This window comes from Phalaenopsis equestris, unplaced genomic scaffold (genome assembly GCF_001263595.1).
Source record: "Phalaenopsis equestris unplaced genomic scaffold, ASM126359v1 Scaffold000188, whole genome shotgun sequence".
In the NCBI taxonomy this organism is placed as follows: domain Eukaryota; kingdom Viridiplantae; phylum Streptophyta; class Magnoliopsida; order Asparagales; family Orchidaceae; genus Phalaenopsis; species Phalaenopsis equestris.
Window position 1 is genome coordinate 395749 of NW_018164630.1, and position 20560 is coordinate 416308.

Genomic DNA, 20560 nt, shown 5'->3' on the forward strand with positions numbered 1-20560 from the left:
TGTCTATCAATTTCAATGTGTTTGGTCATGTTAATCGATGCACAAGATTCTTAGCAATATTGATGATTTTTTACTGTCACAGAACATTTGTCTCGGCATTGGAGATACTGGAGTACACCACAATGGCCTTAACAATATGTCACAGAACATTTGTCTCGGCATTGGAGGAGATACTGGAGTACACCACAATGGCCTTAACAATTTCTGAATCCAGATCTTTTATAGATTCCCAAGATCAGTGCCCTATATTCTGAGTTTGCACTGCTTCTACAAATAACAACTTGCTTCTTAATGTATCCAGATTTCCCCATACATAAAAGCAATACCTATGGTTGACCTTCTGTCAGAGAGTTCCCCATCCCAACTTGCATTAGTGTAAATTTCTAACTCTTTGCTTCTGATTTTCTCGAAAATTAATCCATAACCAGGAGTCTTCTTGAGAAACCTCGGAATCCTGTAAACCATCTCCAATATTATTCATTTAGGTTATTCATGTGTTGGCTAACAGTACTGACAAAGTATGCAGCAAGAGTTAGAGTTAGGTGTGATGACATGTAAATGAGTTTTTCTACCAATTTTTGGTACCTTCCCTTGTCCACAGAAATATTTTGTTCCCCATTTTAAACTTGTTGGGATCCATTGAAGTATCAGAAGGCTTGCATCCAATCATCAAGGTCCCTTTAATAGATCTAGGATATATTTTCTTCGTGATATAATAATGCCTTTCTTGGACCTTGCCACATCCATAAATAAAAAATCTAATGATTTTAAGGTCATTGATTTCATACTCAGTGGCAAGCACAACTTTAATTCTAAGAATTTTTTTTTCATCATCACGGTTAAAATCATATTATCTACATATATTGCAACAATCTTACCTCCCCGGGTGTGTTTTATAAACAGTGTATGATCAGTTAGATTTTCAGGAATATCCATTATATGTCATAGTTTTAGCAAATTTTTTAAACTATGCCCTTGGTGACTACTTAAGCCCATAGAGAGACTGTCGCGGGGCTTCTGAACCGGCTGGTAACGAGGCCGGTTGTAGTCGGTTTGGAATGGTCGGCCAGATCCCTACTGGACCGAGAAACATTTAGAAGAGACGACACTGCCACCAGTCCTATTGATACTGGAGGAGAAAGCCCAAACTACAAAAGAAACATAAATATTATTATTGAATTTGAAATTGCTTAAGACTATTCAAAACATGAAACAAACGACAAATAAACACAAAGACACAAGTCAACACCTCAAAAGTGTATCCCAAGAGCCCAGTGGATCTGGAGGCTTGGGGACAGAAAGTGTGACTGCTGGAAGTGGGTTAGCTGAGTGCTGGGAGGAATTCTGGCAAGTGGACGACAAGATTGGGTTGTTCAGGAAGGGCGGCTGAGTGTAGTGGTGGAGTATGAGGAGTTGCGGTCTTGCTGGGAGAATGCTAGCAGCAGATTGGAGGGAGGACAACAGCAAGCGGTTGTTGGGGAAAAGGTGTGGTCGCTTGTTGTAGGGCTGAGAAGCGAGTGGACAGCAGCGGAAATGGTAGAAGGATAGATAAATATCTAGTCGAGATTGAGCTACAGTGGGAGCACCACCTGAACTCTTGAAGAATATCATTACCTCGGATGAGGGACAGTCGGAGCATTATCGCGACGTCAGATATTGCCCTCGAAGGGGAAAATACCATGGTTAAAACCTGATTTCAGATATTAAAAACAAGACCCCTAACTCTGAGCATATCACCTTCTATTTAGAAAGATGTTTGATCTTTTATAGGAAGGATTTCAAATTTTGTAAAGACTTTTAAAATAAGAAAGGAGAATAGAAAAAATTTAGATTTTTGGAAAGACTTTTAAAATAAGGAGAACAAAACCGAGATTTCAGATTTTAAGAAAGGTTTTAAAATAAGGAAGGAGAATAAAATTAGAATTTCAAGTTTTAGGAAAGGATTTAAAATAGGGATTTAAAATAGGAAAGTGCTTAGAATGAAAGGTGAGGGGGGGAGAAAGGAAAGGGGGAGAAAGGAGGAAAGGAAGGAAAAAGAGAAGGGAAAGGAAGAAGGGGAAGGAGGGGGCGGCACCCTCACATCCTTGAGGATCGGTTGCTCCTCCCCCTATTCCCGCATCACCCTTCCCTTTTTCCCTTTTTGTTTCCCACTTGACGAGAGTCTATATATGTGCTTTTTTGTTGGACTTAGAGTTAGGTGTGATTTCTCTTTTCAGATTATGTGTGGAGTTTCACTTTCTTTTGTTAGGATTGTATCCGACGATCGGTGGTGCTTCGGTTGTATCCTACTTTGATGTGATGCATTCTCTCTGATTTCCTCCCTACCACTCCACCTTCTATCTCGTAGCAGTCGGCCAACCCCTACTTCTTATTTACCCCTGTAGCCCCTTTTACCTGCAGCCACCCTAGCTATGCAGTCCATCCAGCCACCACCCAGTGCCCTGTCGCTTCCTTCCCTTTAGCCTCCCTTGTTGCCCAACTCCTCCAGCCCTCAAACAGCCCACGGAGCCATTTCCTAGCCTATCAAACAACCACCAACCCCCTTCCCAATCCTCTTACCACTTACCAGCACCTCTTCCAGCCTCGCCTGATTCCACCACCATCTACCATTTTCCTTTCTCTCCACTGCTAGCCACCGATCACCAAAGCACCAACTTTCCCAACATCTATTCTACATTCCCATACCATTAATACTCGCAACCACCTCGCTGAGGCCACCACCGCCCTCAAATCTTCTCGTCTGATCCTAGACGGAGATTGGTGTTGTGTTTTATTTTTGTTTTGAATCATGTTTGTAACCTTAATTCAGTTGCTTAATAAAATTGTTTATGTTCTCTCTGGTTTGACTAGTTCCAGTATCAAAAACTTCCTACTAGCTGTTTATTAGAATCATTATCAAGTCTTGGAGATATCTTTATGTACACTTCTTTCAAATCTCCATTCAGGAAAGCATTTTTTATATCAAGTTAATGCGGTCCTCATTCCTTGTCAACTGCTGCTGAAAGGAGAACTCTTATAGTGTTCAGTTGAAAAACTGACGCGGATATCTCCTGAGAGTCGATCTCATAGGCTTGAGTGAAATATTTTACAATAAGTCTATCTTTGAATCTCTCGATGCCCCCATTAACTTTCTATTTGATGTTGAATACACATTTGCATTTATATGGATTCTTATTTTGAAGGAATTTGGAAAAAATTCATGTGTCATTATGCTTTAGTACTTGAATCTCAACTTAAACTGTTTTTCTTCATTTTGAATTTTCAAGAGTTTCATTAATGGATTTACAAAACTGCACACTCTCAAATTTAGATACAAACACTCTATAAGCTGAGGATAGTTTTCCATAAGCTACATGCTCCTGAATCGGGTATCTATTACAGCTTTTTTGTCATCAGTGCTAGAAGAGAAAATGGATAATTCATGAGTACTGGACTCCTTACTGCGGACTCGGGTTTTGTACACACGAAGTTCTTTGTTATGGATTTCAAGTTGGGTTGGTTGGACATCCTTAGCCAGAATATGAGGGCTAGGAAAGCTAGGTGGAAGAATAGGTTGTGAGGTCGTGTAGCTGTCATCTGAATGCATCCCAAAATTAACATTCATTTGCACTCTCCCCTTGAACATCAAATTTGGAATAGCATGATTAATTTTAAAAAAATGAGAAATCCATGGAATTGTAGTATTTTCTCGTAACACGTAAATATACACCACTTTTTGTTTGAGGCATATACAAGAAAAAATATTTGATAGATTTAGGGTCAAGTTCTGTATGATTGAGAAATGAATGTAAGCAAAAGATACACACCAAAAAAATTTTAATGGTGCAGTGAAAGAGAATTTTGATGTGAGGATAGTTATCCATCAGAAATTAAGTAGTGTTTTAAAATAAAATACTTGGCTAGACAATCAATTGATAAAGTATGTTGCATTAAGAATTGCTTCCCAAAAAAAAAATTTGGAACTTGATGGGAAATCATAATTGAGCAAGATACCTCAAGGAGTATTTGTTTTTTCTCTCAATTATTCCATTTTATTGTGAGATATTAATTCATGAACTCATATGGATGATTATATTTTTTGAAAGATAGGATTCAATGATATAATTGAAATATTCATTTGCATTATCAGTTTTGAGGATTTGAATTATGTATAGGAATTAAGTTTCAATCATGTCATAGAAGGTTTGAAAGATTTGGATAATTTAAAAATTTTTCCTTCATTAGGAATACTCAAGTAGCTCTCGTATAATCATCAATAAATAATACAAACCATCTAGCCCCACTTAGAATCTTCACCTTTGAAGGTCTCCAAACATCACTATGCATAATAAAAAAGGGTACGAGGGTTTATACTGGGTTATGGAATAAATATTTCTAGTATGTTTGACAAATTGACAAATCTCATATTAATAAAAACCATATTTTTTATTGAAAAATAAATGTGGATATAACTTTAAAACATAATTAAAATTAGAATGACCCCCACAACAATGTCTTAACATGATTTTTTTTTATAGACATTGACGCAACTGATTAAAAAAATTGAAGAAAAAATGGAGGTGGGACCACTTGTGTGTATATAAAAACTTTTCTCAAGCAAATAAAAACTTTGATGCATTTCAACACTATTAATCACCTTCCACTAATACATCACCTGAAATTCATAAGAATTTGCAAGAAATTTAATTATACATTTCAGATCATGAATCAACTTATTGATTGAAATTAGATTACAGTCTATGTGTAGAACATATAAAATAGAGAAAAAAGTAAGATCCTAAGAGAGCTCTACATCTCCTTTTCCAATAACTTTTTTGATGTGATCCATTTGCAAATCTAATACATATAGATATTGGATATAGAAGTCTATTGATAGTTGACTAGAGTATTGATGTTTACAGTCATATGATCAGAAGCTTCTGAATCTATAATTTAAAGTTTGAATCTTCCGTTGTTGGCAAGATAAGAGAATGATATATTAATTTTGGTGTGTCATGAAGCTAATGGTGTGTTGTCCTAAATTGCCCCTAGAATTTTTTTCAGAACTTGAAGTTGTTACTAGGTGAACGATTTGGTAGACCCTTCAAATGTGGTAGCGGAATTAGTCTTATTCTCTTGATCTTTTCTTCCATATAAAGGTTTCCAATCTGTAAGCTTTTCATGAAATGTCCACATTTTTCATTGATATGCCCAATTTTCTTTCAATTATCACATATGAGATGCTGCTTCTTGAGCTTTGCATCATAGGAAGAATTATGGGTGTACAGAGTGAAGCTTTCAGTACTTAATGAACCCCCTTTTCAGTTAGCATCAGCTTCTTTATGCTCACTTCTCTCCAAACTTCAGCAAAAGCTTCACGAGTAGATAAAAGAGGCATTATTCTCATAATCCTACATCTCACTTCATCCAATTCCATAGTTAGTCCTAGAAATTTGATAGTCCTTTTTGTTGACCTGATTTTTTAGGTCTTTCTTTTCCCCTCCTTACGACCTAAGATCTAGCTTTAGGTTCTCCCTGTTTGACCCTCCTAAAGAACTAGTGATGGAGCCAACCTCCCATAGAACTTCAAACCATTTCTTGACCCATTTTTTATGAAGACCTAGCATGAGTACTCCCAAGCACTCGGCTGTTAGTTGCAAAGGCTAAGGACTAACATGTAGAGGGCCCGAAAATAAGTTCCCACAAGATTTAGGAGGTCTTAAATAAACCATTTGTGACTCAAACACTCGCGAACACCGCAATTTACGCATTCACTGCACCACGCACGATGTTGAATTGAATTGACAGATCGTCAGCAAATCTGTCCAGACGTCCCCGGATGACGAAACGGACCACGCAAATGCTTCAGGAACGTCGACTTTAGCAAGAAATGACACTCATACTGTTGTGGTTCCGCACTCGCATAAGCTGCACGAAAATCGATGTATATTAACTTTAATTAAAGGTGGTTTTAGGCTTGGCCCAGGTTCGATTTGGGCTGAACACAACCCAATTGAATCAGTTCGAGCTGATAACTCAATGCATAATTTGAAATTTGAAAATTTAAAATTAGCTGCCCAAACTCCCTTAATTAAATTTAATTAGCCCTTATTACATTCCAATTTACCCCTTCACATTCAATTCCCCGCCAATATGTCGCATAGCGTCTCTATGGAATTCCGATATACAAAATCCCGCTCCCTCTTCGCATGGCTAGAGATCGCGCAGTTCGGCTCCCCCTCGATTCCTCGGCACTGAAAACTCCTCCTTTGGCTTGATACCGTCTCTGCTCCGAAAGCATTCGCCTCTTTCTCCTCTCGTTTGACTCCTAATTTATGACTCCTGCACCAAAGCTCCCTCGCTCACAGCCTCCCTCTTCAGCCCGAAGCTCCCCGAAGATTAGCGCTCCCCCTCGTCGATGAACGGCTAGCTACCGACCAGTCATCTGCTTCGTTTTTGCTCGGTTTCTTGCTCGGTTTTCTTGCTGCTCACCCAGTACTTGATGCTCGCTTAGTTATTTGTGTTGTAAGCTGGCATTTACTCCTGGATTTGATTTTTTTTTTTTTTGATTAAAGCTTCAGTTCAGTTTCATGACATAGTTTTATTTCTTCCTGAAAATGCTTGGAACTGTCTAAATCATTAACAAATCAGGGGACCTTTGGCTTACTGCTACTTGTTCATTTAATTTGAAATAACTTGAATCTACATATAAGGGGTAGCTTACGTACAAAGAACTCATTTAAGGTCTAAGAGAGGTGTATAATATATGTAGTTTTACTTCTCATGTCAAAATTTGTTATGGATGGGCTCCCTTGAAGTATTTATAAGCATATTACATGATTCATATATTTGAATTCAAAATACCTGTTTATATCCAAATTGTTTTAGCAATTGAATATCTGTAAGTGAGTTAATTAGCTAATCAAAAGTTGCTTGCTAATGTTGAGCTTTTAACAAACTTAATTGTGTTTTTATTCTTTTGGAACTTTGCTTCATGTCTCTTGTTTAAAGTTTAGTGAATGTCCCTCGCTTATCTGATGTCTTTTGCTTTATTCATTTGTTTATTTGCATCCACTTCAGTCAAACAAGCTTATTTTATCAGGTTTACATGGTTATTTTCATGATTTGACTTGGTTTAGATTTAGGGAATTGTTTTCATTACTTTCCTTTAAACCAACTTCTCGGTATGCCTTTACGAGGTTAATTCGGACGTGGTTGAAGCGTTAAATAATCGTAGAGCTACCCCTGGAATAGACGAAATGGATGACATCAAACTTCACGCCGGTGAGATCTCTCTAAACCACTCAATAAGATAAAATGTATAAAAAAATAATAAAAAAACAACACAATCATAATCATTCGTCCATTTAAATTTGCGGGAGTCCCTCAAAAGAGGCAACCCACTATTACTAACGAGATCTCCCCAGTTTAAATGAGCATAACAACTCGTTTAGACTAAGTAAATTCAAAAAAAAATAGTGGTGCCGGAACGAAAGAACCGTGGGATCATAACCGGTGTCGCTCTAATCAAAAAAGAACCGTGGGATCCTAACCGGTGTCGCTCTAATCAACTTTACTCCCCCATAATGCTTGAACGATAACAAAACCAAAAATTTAGAACACACTTGGTAAAACCTTCTGAACCTTAGACATTATGACTGCTACTTCGACGAGGAGCTTGGAGTATATGTCGTAGGCAGCACGAAGAGGACCTCTAGAAGGACATTTTCGAGAGAGCAAACGAGTCTACAACAACAAATTTTTCCTTAGTTTAAACAAACCATAGAACTTCGAGGTAGTTCGTCTAGCACTGCGTAAATCCTCAACTTATCTTTAGGCCTCTGCACAATCATGCTGAGCAGTATAAGTTTTAACTCGACTTAGGAGTCTGAGGCTGTCGTTTGGTACGACAACCCTCATATCTCTGCGAATTATCTGCATAATCGTATATTATACAAATGTAAGCCCTAAACAATAAAATTGACATGATTGAACACTCGAATAACATCATCTTCAAAACACGGCGACACAGTATGATAGTTTGGGAAATCACTGAGGATTCTCCTCAGGATCCGTGATGTCCCCTACCTTCTCCTTCCTTTGGACTTTTGAAAATAATTACTCCTATTTGAGCCACTCTCACTTGCCTTTTCACATCCTACCGTTAAAACCTAAATCTTGAATTCTTAAAAACTAGTACCTCTGATCATTATCGAGAGTTTTCTCAAGTAACCCCCGTCATTAATTTTGGATGTAATTAACTATAGGGGTTTGCCTCTATAAGGAACTTGGAACCCAAGTAAAATAAACTCTATTTACTTTTTATATTAGATAAAGGTACTTGTCGGTCACACAAAAAAAAGCTCGCAGGTCAAACGAATGTCACAAATCTCATAATCTGCATGATTGGGTCCATCGCTGAAGTATACACCTATCTTTCGGGAATGTGTAGTATTTTAAACTAATGAGATCCATTTAGTCTCTTTTTTTGAAAATTAAAACATACTACTTTCGAAACCCAAACTATCTAAACTAATGAGATCCATTTAGTCTTTTTTTTTTAAAGTTCAAACATACTACTTTCGAAACCCAAACTATATACCTATTATATTAAATTAAATCTCAAAATTATTTTCAAATCAAAAAAGTTGACCGACACTCTTCTTCTCGATGATGGACTTAAACATCATAGCATCCTGTGGACATTTCCACACGTTTCTCAAACATATCAAATTGTAGCAAATACTTTGCTAAGGTGTTAAAGTATTTGGTGACACTTAGCTCTTTTTGACGAAGATCATGAAGTTTGTTTTAATCTCAAATAATTCTGCAGTATTATCAATGTTGGAATATGTTTTTCTTGCAGCACATATCAAATTTCTAATCTCAAATATCATTGTTAATCTCAAATAATTCTTTTTGACGAAGATCATGTAATTGCAGTACATATCAAATTTCTTTGATATGTACTGCAATTACAATGATGTTTTAATTTCTTTGATATGTACTGCAATTTCTTTGGTGACACTTAGCACATATCAAATACAATGATGTTTTAATCTCAAACATCATTGTTAATCTCAAATAATTCTTTTTGACGAAGATCATGTAATTGCAGTACATATCAAATTTCTTTGACAATTTTGTAGAGTTAAAATTTCTCTGACAATTTTATAGAGTTAAAAATTTCTCCTATACCAATGATTATTGAGTTAACTAGCAATTACATAATCATATGGCCTTGAATCTTCCACGTGCGGTGGTAGGGATTAGTAAGCTCAGGAATTGTGCCCTCCCTTGACATGTTCAAATTTTCTTGTTCCAAAAATATACATAAACACGAATTAAGACTATTTATAAAAATAATGTTTATTAAGTTTATAATTTGTGATAAAGGAAGAGAGTTCATAAGTCATTTGGACAGACTTCTCGGTCCCTGATTCAGAATTAACCTCTGGAATTAAACTTGATGTTTCATCCCGTACTTGGTCATAAACCTTATGCGTATTTAAGTTGCTACTGTTGCAGGGAAAATTTGGTTGTTGCACTACAAAGAGAGGACAGGTTGTCGCATGAAAGCATCAAACTATGATGCATGAACACTTCTAATTAAGAAGTAGTGCAGTATCAAACATATATCAGACACAAACACAAACACGATATGTGTTGTATACGGCAATTAAGTGTCTAATTTAAATATTATTTAAAAAAATCAGACATGTGCAAGATACACGTGTAGGACAAGTGTCTTAATTTAATAAATTAAAATTTCCAAAATTTATTTTAAGACAAATTAAAAGAAGTATATTTTTATGCAAAATTTAAGTAAAATTTAAATACATACCACTCAATTTTTATGTATTTATGTATCTAGAGCCTAAATTTAAAATTTAATATATATGTCACCTTACATATATACGGAAAGGTGCATTTCACTTTTTAAAATTGAAAATTGTGGTATATAAGATGTGATATGAAAGATTAGGTGGAATAAATCCAAAAATTAAAATTTTGGTATTAGATATGTAAATAAATAAGATTCAGTGCCAAAGAAGTCAATGATCATTTTATTTTATTTAACAAATAATTGATTAAAAAGACATAAATTTTGATGTAATATATGTTATAAATTAAACAATTATCTATGAATATCTTAAGGGCAATTTTGGATCATTTTTGTTTTTTTTTTACTTAAATTAAATCATATTTGATTGAGGTAGTTGGTTTTAAAAACACTCAAAATTTCCTTTATATATTTTGATTATTTTTATATACAATTTAATTTATTTTTAAAATTAAAAATATAAAATATAAAAATTATATCAATTAAAGCAAGAAACAAGAGTGATGTCAAACAGTCTCTTAATGTAAATGCTATTAAATTTATTTTTATTCTTTTATGTTATTCTTAATATTTTATTTATTATTTATATTTAATATTTTTTATTAATAGTGTTTGACGCGTATTTGTGTCCTAAATTTTAATAGCAAATGTGTCCCATGTCTCGTGTCCATGTCTTGTCATTGTCCCCATGTTGTATCCGTGCAATATATAGTCATGTTATTGTTGTTGTTCTTGTTACAGATGTTGTTATTGCTAGGATCTTAGGAGGTTTCTAGAGGAGGGCCTGCAATAAGGATGCTCTAGGTTGTAGAGAGAATCTGATGGCAAGGGTTGAACATAAAAGGTTTATGTAGGAAGAATCTAGTGGAGGAGGCCCTATAGTAGGGAGAATTCTAACGGCATGGGTGAACAGAGAAGGGTCTACAAGAACAGTATCAGTTGCAAGGAAGAGCAAGTGAGGGCCTACAACCTGTAGAAAGAGTGCTAGCTGCAGGGTAGAGGAGATTTTCGACAAGCCTGCAAGTCGGCAAAGGAGAATGGAGGGGTTATGGGGACAGGGAATCTAGGAATTGTTTCAAGGCTCTGATACCATGTTGAAAACAAGCTTTGGGAGAAAAAATTCATTTTTTTTATTATTCACATGTAAGGTACATATATAGGGAAATCGGTCTCTCCTAATTTACAAACTTACCAAGTATAGCTAATCTAAATTTGAAAAGGAAATAGTTCTGAAATAAACATAAAGAAACATAATTTGGAATAGAATAAAACTAATCAAGAGGTTTTCAAAATTGACTTCACTCAGATTCTCCAAGACCTATGACGTGATCGGCCGTCCCACATTTCTGGCTTTCCACACATTACCTAATGCTTTTGCCTATAAAATACCCAAGAAGGATTTCCAAATTTCATTTTATCACTTTGTTTGTTCATCCATTTAAGGGTGCACTGTTGAATTGAACTATAGCTTGGTATCCAACTTATCCTTTAAGGTCGTCCAAAAATGACTAATAAATTTCACATCCCTGACATAAATGATGATTTGAGGCACGCCATGAAGATGAACTATCTCCTTGAAATATAAATTTGTAATATGGGAAGCATCAACCACATGATAATGTACAAAATGTGTCATATTGAAAAAACAATCAACAACCACCAAAATTGAATGCTTACTCCATTGAGTCTGCAGAAGGCCCGCAACATAATCCATGCTTACATCAACCCACAATAACTTTGGTGCAGGGAGAGGAGTCCATAGACCTATATTTTTCTGTTGAAAATTTGGCCAAGTAACATATTCTGCCTATCGAACATTTCTCTCTCCATCTTGTACCTATCTACAATAAAATTTTCTTTCAATTAATGAAATAATCGTATTTCTGCCATAATATATGGCCATTCCCCAACAATGACACTCCTGTAAAATAGACTCCCTAAGCCAACTCTTAAGAATGCTCGATTAGAAGCATTTTGGGGTTTTGTCGAGATATTTACTTGTTCTTTCCTATGTCAAAAAAATGTACCACTTATATCTAATTGTATAAAAAGTAACTCAATGCTTGAGAATGAGTATAAAATTCCATCCTACAATGCATCTTCGGAAAAATTCTGTTTCGTTTTCTTGCTCTCATTTGCTTAATCATAAAATAACTGCTTTAGTTTCCTTAGCAACTTTTCATCATATCAAATAGAAATTCCAGAGTTTGTGAACCATAAATCTTTTATCCTAGACCCATCCCATATCAAGGACGGAATCTTAATGTGAGAGATGAAGGAAACACTCAGTATGAGAGTCACATCAAGGACATAATCTTAATGTCAGGATTGAAAATGACACTCAGTATGAATCTGTGAATAAGTTGAAACTTTGGAATATGCTCACATCCAAAGTAGCATTTCTGGTTCTTGGCATGCCATCCTCTATATCCTCAGAGTAGTTGTTCTATTACAAGATTCCTTGGTTACCTTGTGGTAGCTTACAGCTCACAAATAGAAATTTTTTTGTGTTTGTATGTGATAGATCAACTAGTTTGAAAGCAAAACTAATATATCTAATCATTGACTTCTAGAATATCATTTCGAAAAATTTTAGATGAGGAATAGTAAATTTATCTTCAATACAAAATCCCAGCAGTACTTCTAGTTGCCAATGTGGCATTCAGAAGAGAAGACAACGTATTATTTCGTTACTTCGTTGGTTTTAAGATAGTTTCATGGATTATTGTAGTATGCACTTTGAAGATGGTAAGTGTTCTTTGTTTCAAAATTTCATATTTAAATCATTGTTTCAGCTGTGAGGATCTTGAATCTTAGTTTACTATTCTTTTATAGGAATAGAAATAAACCTAAGCATGCAGTCCAAGAAAATTATTTCCGAACAAATGGAAGATATATGGGATTTAAATTTTCCAAAATGTATAATTATTTGATTTAGTTATTTTTTTTTGTGCTGTTCAAAATCATTAGTAGAATGCATTCTGGTTGGGTTCATTATGACTTAGGACCTACAAACTCATTCCTATGTTTTAGAGTAATAAAAAGAATTGAAAGTATAAATTACCTCAACAGTTGTTCTAGCTATTTCACAATCAGCAAGCAGTACGTCGTCACCTTTTCCATAGCATTTTAGTTCTTCCAAGGGATGACAGTGTTCATTTCCCACGTATTTAGAAAAATCTGCCGCTGAATCTGAGTAATCCGCAGCGACTTGAATCTTGGATGCAACCAGGTAATGCCCACTAGAATGCCAAAATGATTGAAGAGCACCAATCGTTGGAGTCCTGCATCTGAAGCTAGAAAAGGCGGAGATAGTATTTCAAACAAGAGATAGGATGAGATATTAATAAAATGAGATATGAAACATTCCATAAATACCAAAGAAGTGTTTGATGTGCACAAGCATAACAGAAACTATAACTATCCGCTTCTCCTTGTGTTATCACAGTTGCATCATAGTTTAGCTTGTTTGAGGGAGTGAGCAAAAATCTATAAATGTCTTAAACCTGCAACACATATTTCATGGTTGGAATCATCTATTTCTATCATAATCAGTTATGAAAGGTTTTATTTTCCAGTTGGCACCATCAACTTGGGCAACTAAACTGTTAAATCTTGGTAATTTCAATCTAATGAAAATGACATTGGACCCTTCTCCAGTCTTCACGAGCTCCTGGTAAGTCCCTAACTAATTTTAGCTCTGTTTGTGTCATCTAAATGATCTCCCAATCTCTAATAATTCTCTTAAGATAACTTGCCATTGTAGTTGTTGAACTTATCCCAACTATTTGTAGTCAGCTTTATAAATCCTCATTCTCCATCAATTCATGTTGAATAAAGCGAGAATAATTTTAAAGTTATCAAGTACAAGTATTTCTACATAACTTCCACTCAATTTTCTTCCAAATCCATCTATCCATCTAAAATTCAACCAAATAAAGTCTAATAAAAAGACATAAGGTCCAAAACCTGTCTAGAATACAATCTAAGAAGGCTCTTGGCAGTGAAAAATGTCAATTGATTTTTTTCTTAGTTAAATTAATATTGGGTAACATGCAATTCTCACTTCAAATCTTACTGGCTTCATTACAAAAGTTTTCAAAATCCTGTACACTTTGAACCTGATGTAATATTGAGCGTCAAAGTACAATGCATACGATTAAGATTAAATAACCAAAATGGAAACAAAAGACATATATTGTAAATAGCCATGCATAACTTGAAAAGTATAGATTAAATACAGCTAGGGTTCAATTATTAGATTTCAATTTGAAAATGAAACTTTCTTAATTAATACAAACTCAACAGAACCAATTTACTGATAGAAGCATCTCATTAAATATATTGAAGTATCATCCAACCAAATATTATTATGATCGCCAGTAGCCTTATCCCAACTATCTAGGGTCGGATTTATGAATCTGGAATACTCATTTGTTCCTATTGAGTGCTATAATGAGATGTTAAACATATTTTTCACAAACAATTTTGAGCAACTTGTATCCACCATGTTACCTTATGCTACCCATTCTCCCCATAGTCTTCTGATATCAATCTATCTAACCATTTTATCCGTGCATTTTAAACCATTTATTGTACACGATCAAACTAAAAAACTTTATTTTTAATCACTTACTTTAATGAACGTCACTCAAATCATCATTTAATATAATAAATAATATCTTTTTTTCATATTTTTTGTTCAACCATCTAAATACTCTCAGTTTTTGCAATTTTGAACTTAGCTATGATTGACTGTTTTGCAATCCAACAATTTGCTCCATATAACATTGCTAATTCAACTTTATTTTTTTATAAAATTTACCTTTTACGTCTTTATGATATCGTTTTACCGCATAATGCTCATAACACATTTTTAATTATAACCTCTCTAGTAAACTTGAGAAGTAATATCCCTATCGATTTATATAATAGACTGAACATGCATAAACTTATCACATGTTAATATTGCTTTATCTTATAGCAACATCGGTTGATAATCATATTGCAAAATTTGCTAAAATTCCAAAGCATATGTTCAATCTTTGAACTATTAATTATAAGCCCTCTATATTCTTAATAATTTATCAATTATTTGAACATTTAATTAATTTCAACAGAAATCGCACCATTAGACTATCATTTCCCAAAAAAAAATGCACCAATACTCTTTACTTTCAATATCGAGTGTAAAAATCTTCATAACCAACTAAAAACTAATATGGACTTAATGATAAGAACTATTGTAATCATCTTATAAGTTAAAATTGTTTGGTCACTCTACAACCTCTATGATATTAGCAATGTTCCATCCTACATATTGTCAATAACTTCAATATACATTTGCCATGTACAATACACATCAAATCAATTCTATGATACTCAATTATATGTCTTCTTAAGATCAAAAATAAAAAATAAAAAAAGAGATTATTTCCCTATTATTTAAAAGTTTTCATCATTTTTCTTTACAAAAAAGTTACTACCACAATAAATCTTCCTGGCATAAACCAAATTGTTTCTCAATAATTAATGGAATCATTTTTTTTAACTTTGCCTTTCACCATGCTCTCTCCCATGACTTCATTGAATAATTTCTTAAGTTCGAATCATTATCTTTAACACACTCATTTGTCATTAAATATTAATATCAATATGCAACTCTCTCCAATAGATTAGCATCTTAAAATTTCATAGAAAATATTGCTAACCAAAGCACCATAGTACATTCTGATCCAATGTTGTAAACGACATCCAACTTTAATCATTCTCCATCAACAAATATTAGAAAAAGGAAAAATCCAAAAGTACCAAATACCTTAAGCCGGAATTATCAGATGATCTTCGTCCATCAAAGGATGAAATCCAAGCCGCTGCAGTGCCAGTCGACATTGAACAGCAAGGCCCTTTGCTATTGGAAAAGCATAAATAAAAACATGCTGAAGAAATGATGCAGTTATAGATGTATCAAGCATATCTATTCAACCGTAGCCCCGCATCTACTAGCCAGGGAATATAAATAGAAAAGCATCTGCAAGGGTTTCAATTTTTTTTCTAACAAACAGGGAATCAGAAGGTCCCTATTATATAGCTAAATTGTCATCAGAAATTGAAACAGATAACACATTTCCACACGAACTCTATAAATTGTCATCAGAAATTGAAACAGCTAGCGCCATCATTTAGCTAAATGAGGGCTTTTTCTTCCCTCCGTAAGAAGAAAAAGAATCAGGTAACTTTCCTCATTGGCAAAATGCATAATCAAATCAAATAATTTATCTTCATTAACAGTTTATATTAGCTATCGCGACCTATCGATCTCATAAAGGCAGTATTATGTTCTTTACCGAGGAACGAGAGCGATTGGGGGTGTGTTGTCTTTACCGAGGAACGAGAGCGATTGCCAGGCGAGCGCAGGGAATCAGAAGGTCCGGTTCTGCGTCTTGCAGTAATCCTGCTTGGGCCCGCCTCTCCCTCTTCCCTTTCCGTCGTTTAGTTTCGCTTTAATAGTTTCCCGTTAATGAATTTTAATTTTTTTGATAAACCAATAAAATTATATATATATATATATATATATATATTTTATACCAACGGGCCGTGAAACTCCCACAAATATATATTTATATTATATATTAATTTATTTATGCTTACTCCATTTCCAGTCCCCATTTTTGGCCAAGGATGTTATTGAAGTTGAAGCAATTGCAGTATTTTGGGCTCTTACGATCACATTGTTGGGGAATTGACACTATATCCAGATTGAATCTGATGCCCAATTGCTGATAAAGACTTTACAGAATCGAGTGGAACCTCCATGACACCTTACTCATTGGATCCAGAGAATCAAATCCTTGGTTATACAGCTCATAGTCATCTACTCTTTCATTCCAATGGAAGCTAACAGACCTTAGTTATAAAAACTGTGTAAATTGACTGATGTAATTATTACAAACAAAGGCCCAATCATAAATTAAAGATTACTTCAATGATGATCAAAATGATTCAATCATAATTTAAGATAACTCTAAGTTGGTTCGATTATGATTTGAATATAATTTGATTATGATTTTAATATATTGTGACTTGATAATGGTTTAAGCTTATTTTTACATGGATTGAAAAACATTTTAAATTGTTTTGCTCACTTAAGTTATATTGTTATGTTTATAGATGTCAAATCAAAATATGGGCATTAATATGTGTGTAAATGAGTCAAGTTTAGCTCAAATCATAACAAACTCAATCTCAGCTTTTCAATTAAAAACTCTGCTCAAAGTCTTGCTTGAGCTCTAGTGAAATTCAAATAATAAGCTTGATCTTGGCATGTCCATCTCTTCTTGAGCTCAAGCAAAACTTAGAGAGAAATTCATTGGACTTCTTAGGCTTTTAGCTTATATCAAAAGAAAGTTGCTCTAGATGTTCATTAGAGAATGATTGATGGAATTAATGGCTTGAAAACGAAATATATAGGCATTTGAGCCAAACACTGAAAGAATGTCGATCCAATATAGTAGCCCACATCAAGGATCAAGAATTAACATTGCAAGATTCAGTTCCACAATATCACCAAGCATCCCATAGAAGCCTCTGAGGTTCTTCATCAAGGATCAAGAATTAAAATACAGTAAAAAAAGCGTCTTATAGTCAGTGATTTACCTATTGAATTATGATGATTCACCCTCAGCTCGATATAACATCGCTCTACCGACAAGAGCCCTTCACCAGAGATCAGGGCTTACACTATATTTTTTGGGTTATGATTCACGAAGAAGTCATAATTCAACATCCTAAAAGTTACAGTGAGTGTGGATCATGCCATGGACAAGAAAAGGAGTGGCCCATGGAAGAAACTCATAACAAAGGAACCATCAACAGGGGGTGCATCTACAAGTTTGTGAAGCAACAAATTCGGGAGTTGAATTATCAAATGTTGGATGTCATCCAAGGCATTCTAGCTCAAGGAAGAGAGCAGTACTTCGGAGAGAAAGGGTCGATGCTCAATGACCAAAAAGTCCACCAGGTCATGAAAAGAGAAGGAGACTCCAAATACTTTGACATCGTTGGGTTGACACCGATCAACTGATATCTGTTCGAGCATACCGACGCGCCCTAACAGCCTGAGAATGCGTTCTCTCAACAAATCTATGAGACTAAGCCCCCAGAGGTTCAATCTCTTTGCATTGGAGTCTAACAAGAGCAAGACCAATCCAACTGATCATATCATCTTATCTGAGGTGATTGTGTGACTTTTGAGGATCATCAATGCTCTATAATACAGTCGCTACTTTACCATGCTGAGGTATTTGGTGGTTAAATGCATTACCATCGGGAGTGATCTCATTGTTTGTTGAGTTCAAGTGAATGTTTGTGGTGTAGTTCTCTAGTGCTCAAAATCCTTAAAAAATTTGTAGGCCCACTTAATAATATGATCCGGACAAAGTGAAATTCTCCACTCTTTTATCATACACTTCCAAAAGGAGATGTTAGAAATGCAGGACTTAAAGCTCACAGTAGCTCATGCCTCCCTAGCTCAAGGGATGAAGAAATGACCCTCTGATAATACAACTAAAGACGCTTGTCAAGCTATTGGAACTAGCCAACATTCACATATTCGCAAAAGAACACAACTCCTCTCTGCATTATTCAAAGGAGATCAAGCCAACTACCATCCACCCAAGACAACTGTTTGTTCAGAAAGGCAGGAGCCAAGGCACAATCTTTACCACTCAACTCAAGCTCAACTCAAGATCGCCTTGAAGACTCGCATGGACACTTGAATAATCGAGCAACTGATAGAGTGCGTCACTAAGGGACTCAAGCACGATATCCTGATATGCCCCCATCCTTATGAGTATGTGTTATCGTTCCAACTGTTCTATTTTATTGTCAAGTTCATAAATAGTTAAGTAAAACTTTTTTAATTGTGTGCATAATCACAGATCTGGACAAGACTCGTGGAACTTGGGAAGTTCATGCAATGGATCGTCAAAATCTTGTCGACACTAAAAAAATATGGGAAGTTCATGCAATGGATCGTCAAAATCTGATCGGCACTCCGAAAACTCGAGCCCACCTATCAACATTGATTCCACCTGAACGCCAAAATTGATAATGATGCCTACATTCGATCGATAAATTTTTCCAAAGTCGATTTCAACAAATAATTTTTTTATCGGTAAATAATTGTCAATGACAGATAACATTCGTTTGGTGAAAATTATCGAAAGTAATAGACAATGATGGACAACGTTTGATTGGTAAAAATTATCTAAAAGAATTGACAATGATGCTCAATGTTTGATAAGTAAATTGCACAAGATCTGATATACGACGCTCATGCATATAAAAACTTATGTTTCCTAACTCAAAGCAGGTCAATTTATGACATCAATTTTTTACTCGTTAGATACAATGTCACGGTGGGTAGCGTACTAATAACCCCAACAACAATTCTCGAAGGCTATTTCCTTGAAGACTGTGACGATATCTACTTAATATGCCTAATGTAAGGTGTGGTCAATTCAAGGCAACGACCTAACAGAGCAACCAAGTCGAGTGATAAATCAACAAAATTGACCAAAGACATTCTTAAAAAGGTCGATCTATCAGTTAACAATGCTAAACATTTATTACAAGAAAAATAAAATATATGATAAAGGTAAAGTTAAAAAAAATGAAGATTAAAAATCGACCGAAAGCTTAACTTTATTTCATGATTGAAAATTTACAAAGAATTTCTTATTCTTTCTTTACAACTGTTCACAATTAAAAAAAAATTGTTTTTCTAAGTTATGGGTGAAACTAAAAGCGAGTTATATGTTTGACAACCCTCCATCATCATCACTATTTTCTCTTCCCACCATACCAACTTCACCTTCACCATTCGACAGATGTCGAAGGCCACTCCTTTTCTGAGCTTCGCAACAAGAAGTTTTGCCTGACGCGATCGGGAGGAGAGCTTAGCAAATGACTCGCCTAATGTTTTCTTTTTCGTCATCTTCTCCTTCAAGGTTGGGTTCTCTCTCTGAGCAATTGAAAGTAACTCTGATCTCTTGAGTACTTCGGCTTTAGCTGCCTTTGCTGCTCCTCTGTGGCTTCTGTCCTCTCCTTGATCACATCCCGCTTTTCCTCAGCATCCTGTTGTTTTTTGTGTTCTCATTGAAGAGCCACTGATTAGAAGTCAGAGGCCTCCCACAACATTGATTAATATTGATCGGTCATTTCGTACAAATCTGAGAGGTTGAATGCCCTAAGGACATTCTCATAGGTGTGGGAGCATATGACTTTGATATTTGTCAAAGGGATCTCAGTCGTAGTAGGAGAGTCAAAGTATCAATCTCTTCTAAGGTTGATCAAGTCAAAATGACCATCTGAGCTAGTACTCACCTTCACCTTGTAGTCTTGCATTGGAACCCAACTAAGCATGGATCCTTTTCATTTCTTTCAAGGTGGGGGAGGAGGCACGTCACTCAAATCGATTGCAAGTATCTTCCCCTTATAGCGCATCTCCTCTTAGCTGGGAGACTCGAGCTCTGACTCAGGTTCGCTTGGGCCAACTAAAGAATAGTGTTTGTCTTCATCCCTCACAGGAAGCTCGATGAATATCAGAGTGGTTGACCAAGTGATGACAAATCCCACTTACTGTCATTCTATTGAAGCCTTCCCCTAGGGCCCTCTCAACTGTATTGGCTCACTGAACTTTCAGCCTCTTGGTATTGCACATCAAAGGGACCTGCA

At 35.3% G+C, this 20560-nt stretch overlaps 1 protein-coding gene across 4 annotated transcripts in view; it reads right to left on the minus strand.

Moving 5' to 3' along the window:
- Window positions 1-16327, minus strand: part of LOC110022399 (uncharacterized protein At3g49140) — a 35621-nt gene extending 19294 nt beyond the window's left edge. For 2 of the 4 annotated variants that reach the window (XM_020721318.1, XM_020721315.1), the window contains exons 1-3: window positions 16208-16327; window positions 15642-15734; window positions 12888-13119 (exon numbers count right to left, since the gene is read on the minus strand). In XM_020721318.1, the coding sequence (XP_020576977.1) occupies window positions 12888-13119; window positions 15642-15715 (306 nt within the window). In that variant the 5' untranslated portion in view covers window positions 15716-15734; window positions 16208-16327. Of the gene's footprint in view, window positions 1-12887; window positions 13120-15641; window positions 15735-16170 lie in introns of all 4 variants that reach the window. The other 2 variants (XM_020721317.1, XM_020721316.1) reach the window with 2 other exon arrangements.
- Window positions 16328-20560: the final 4233 nt, after the last annotated feature.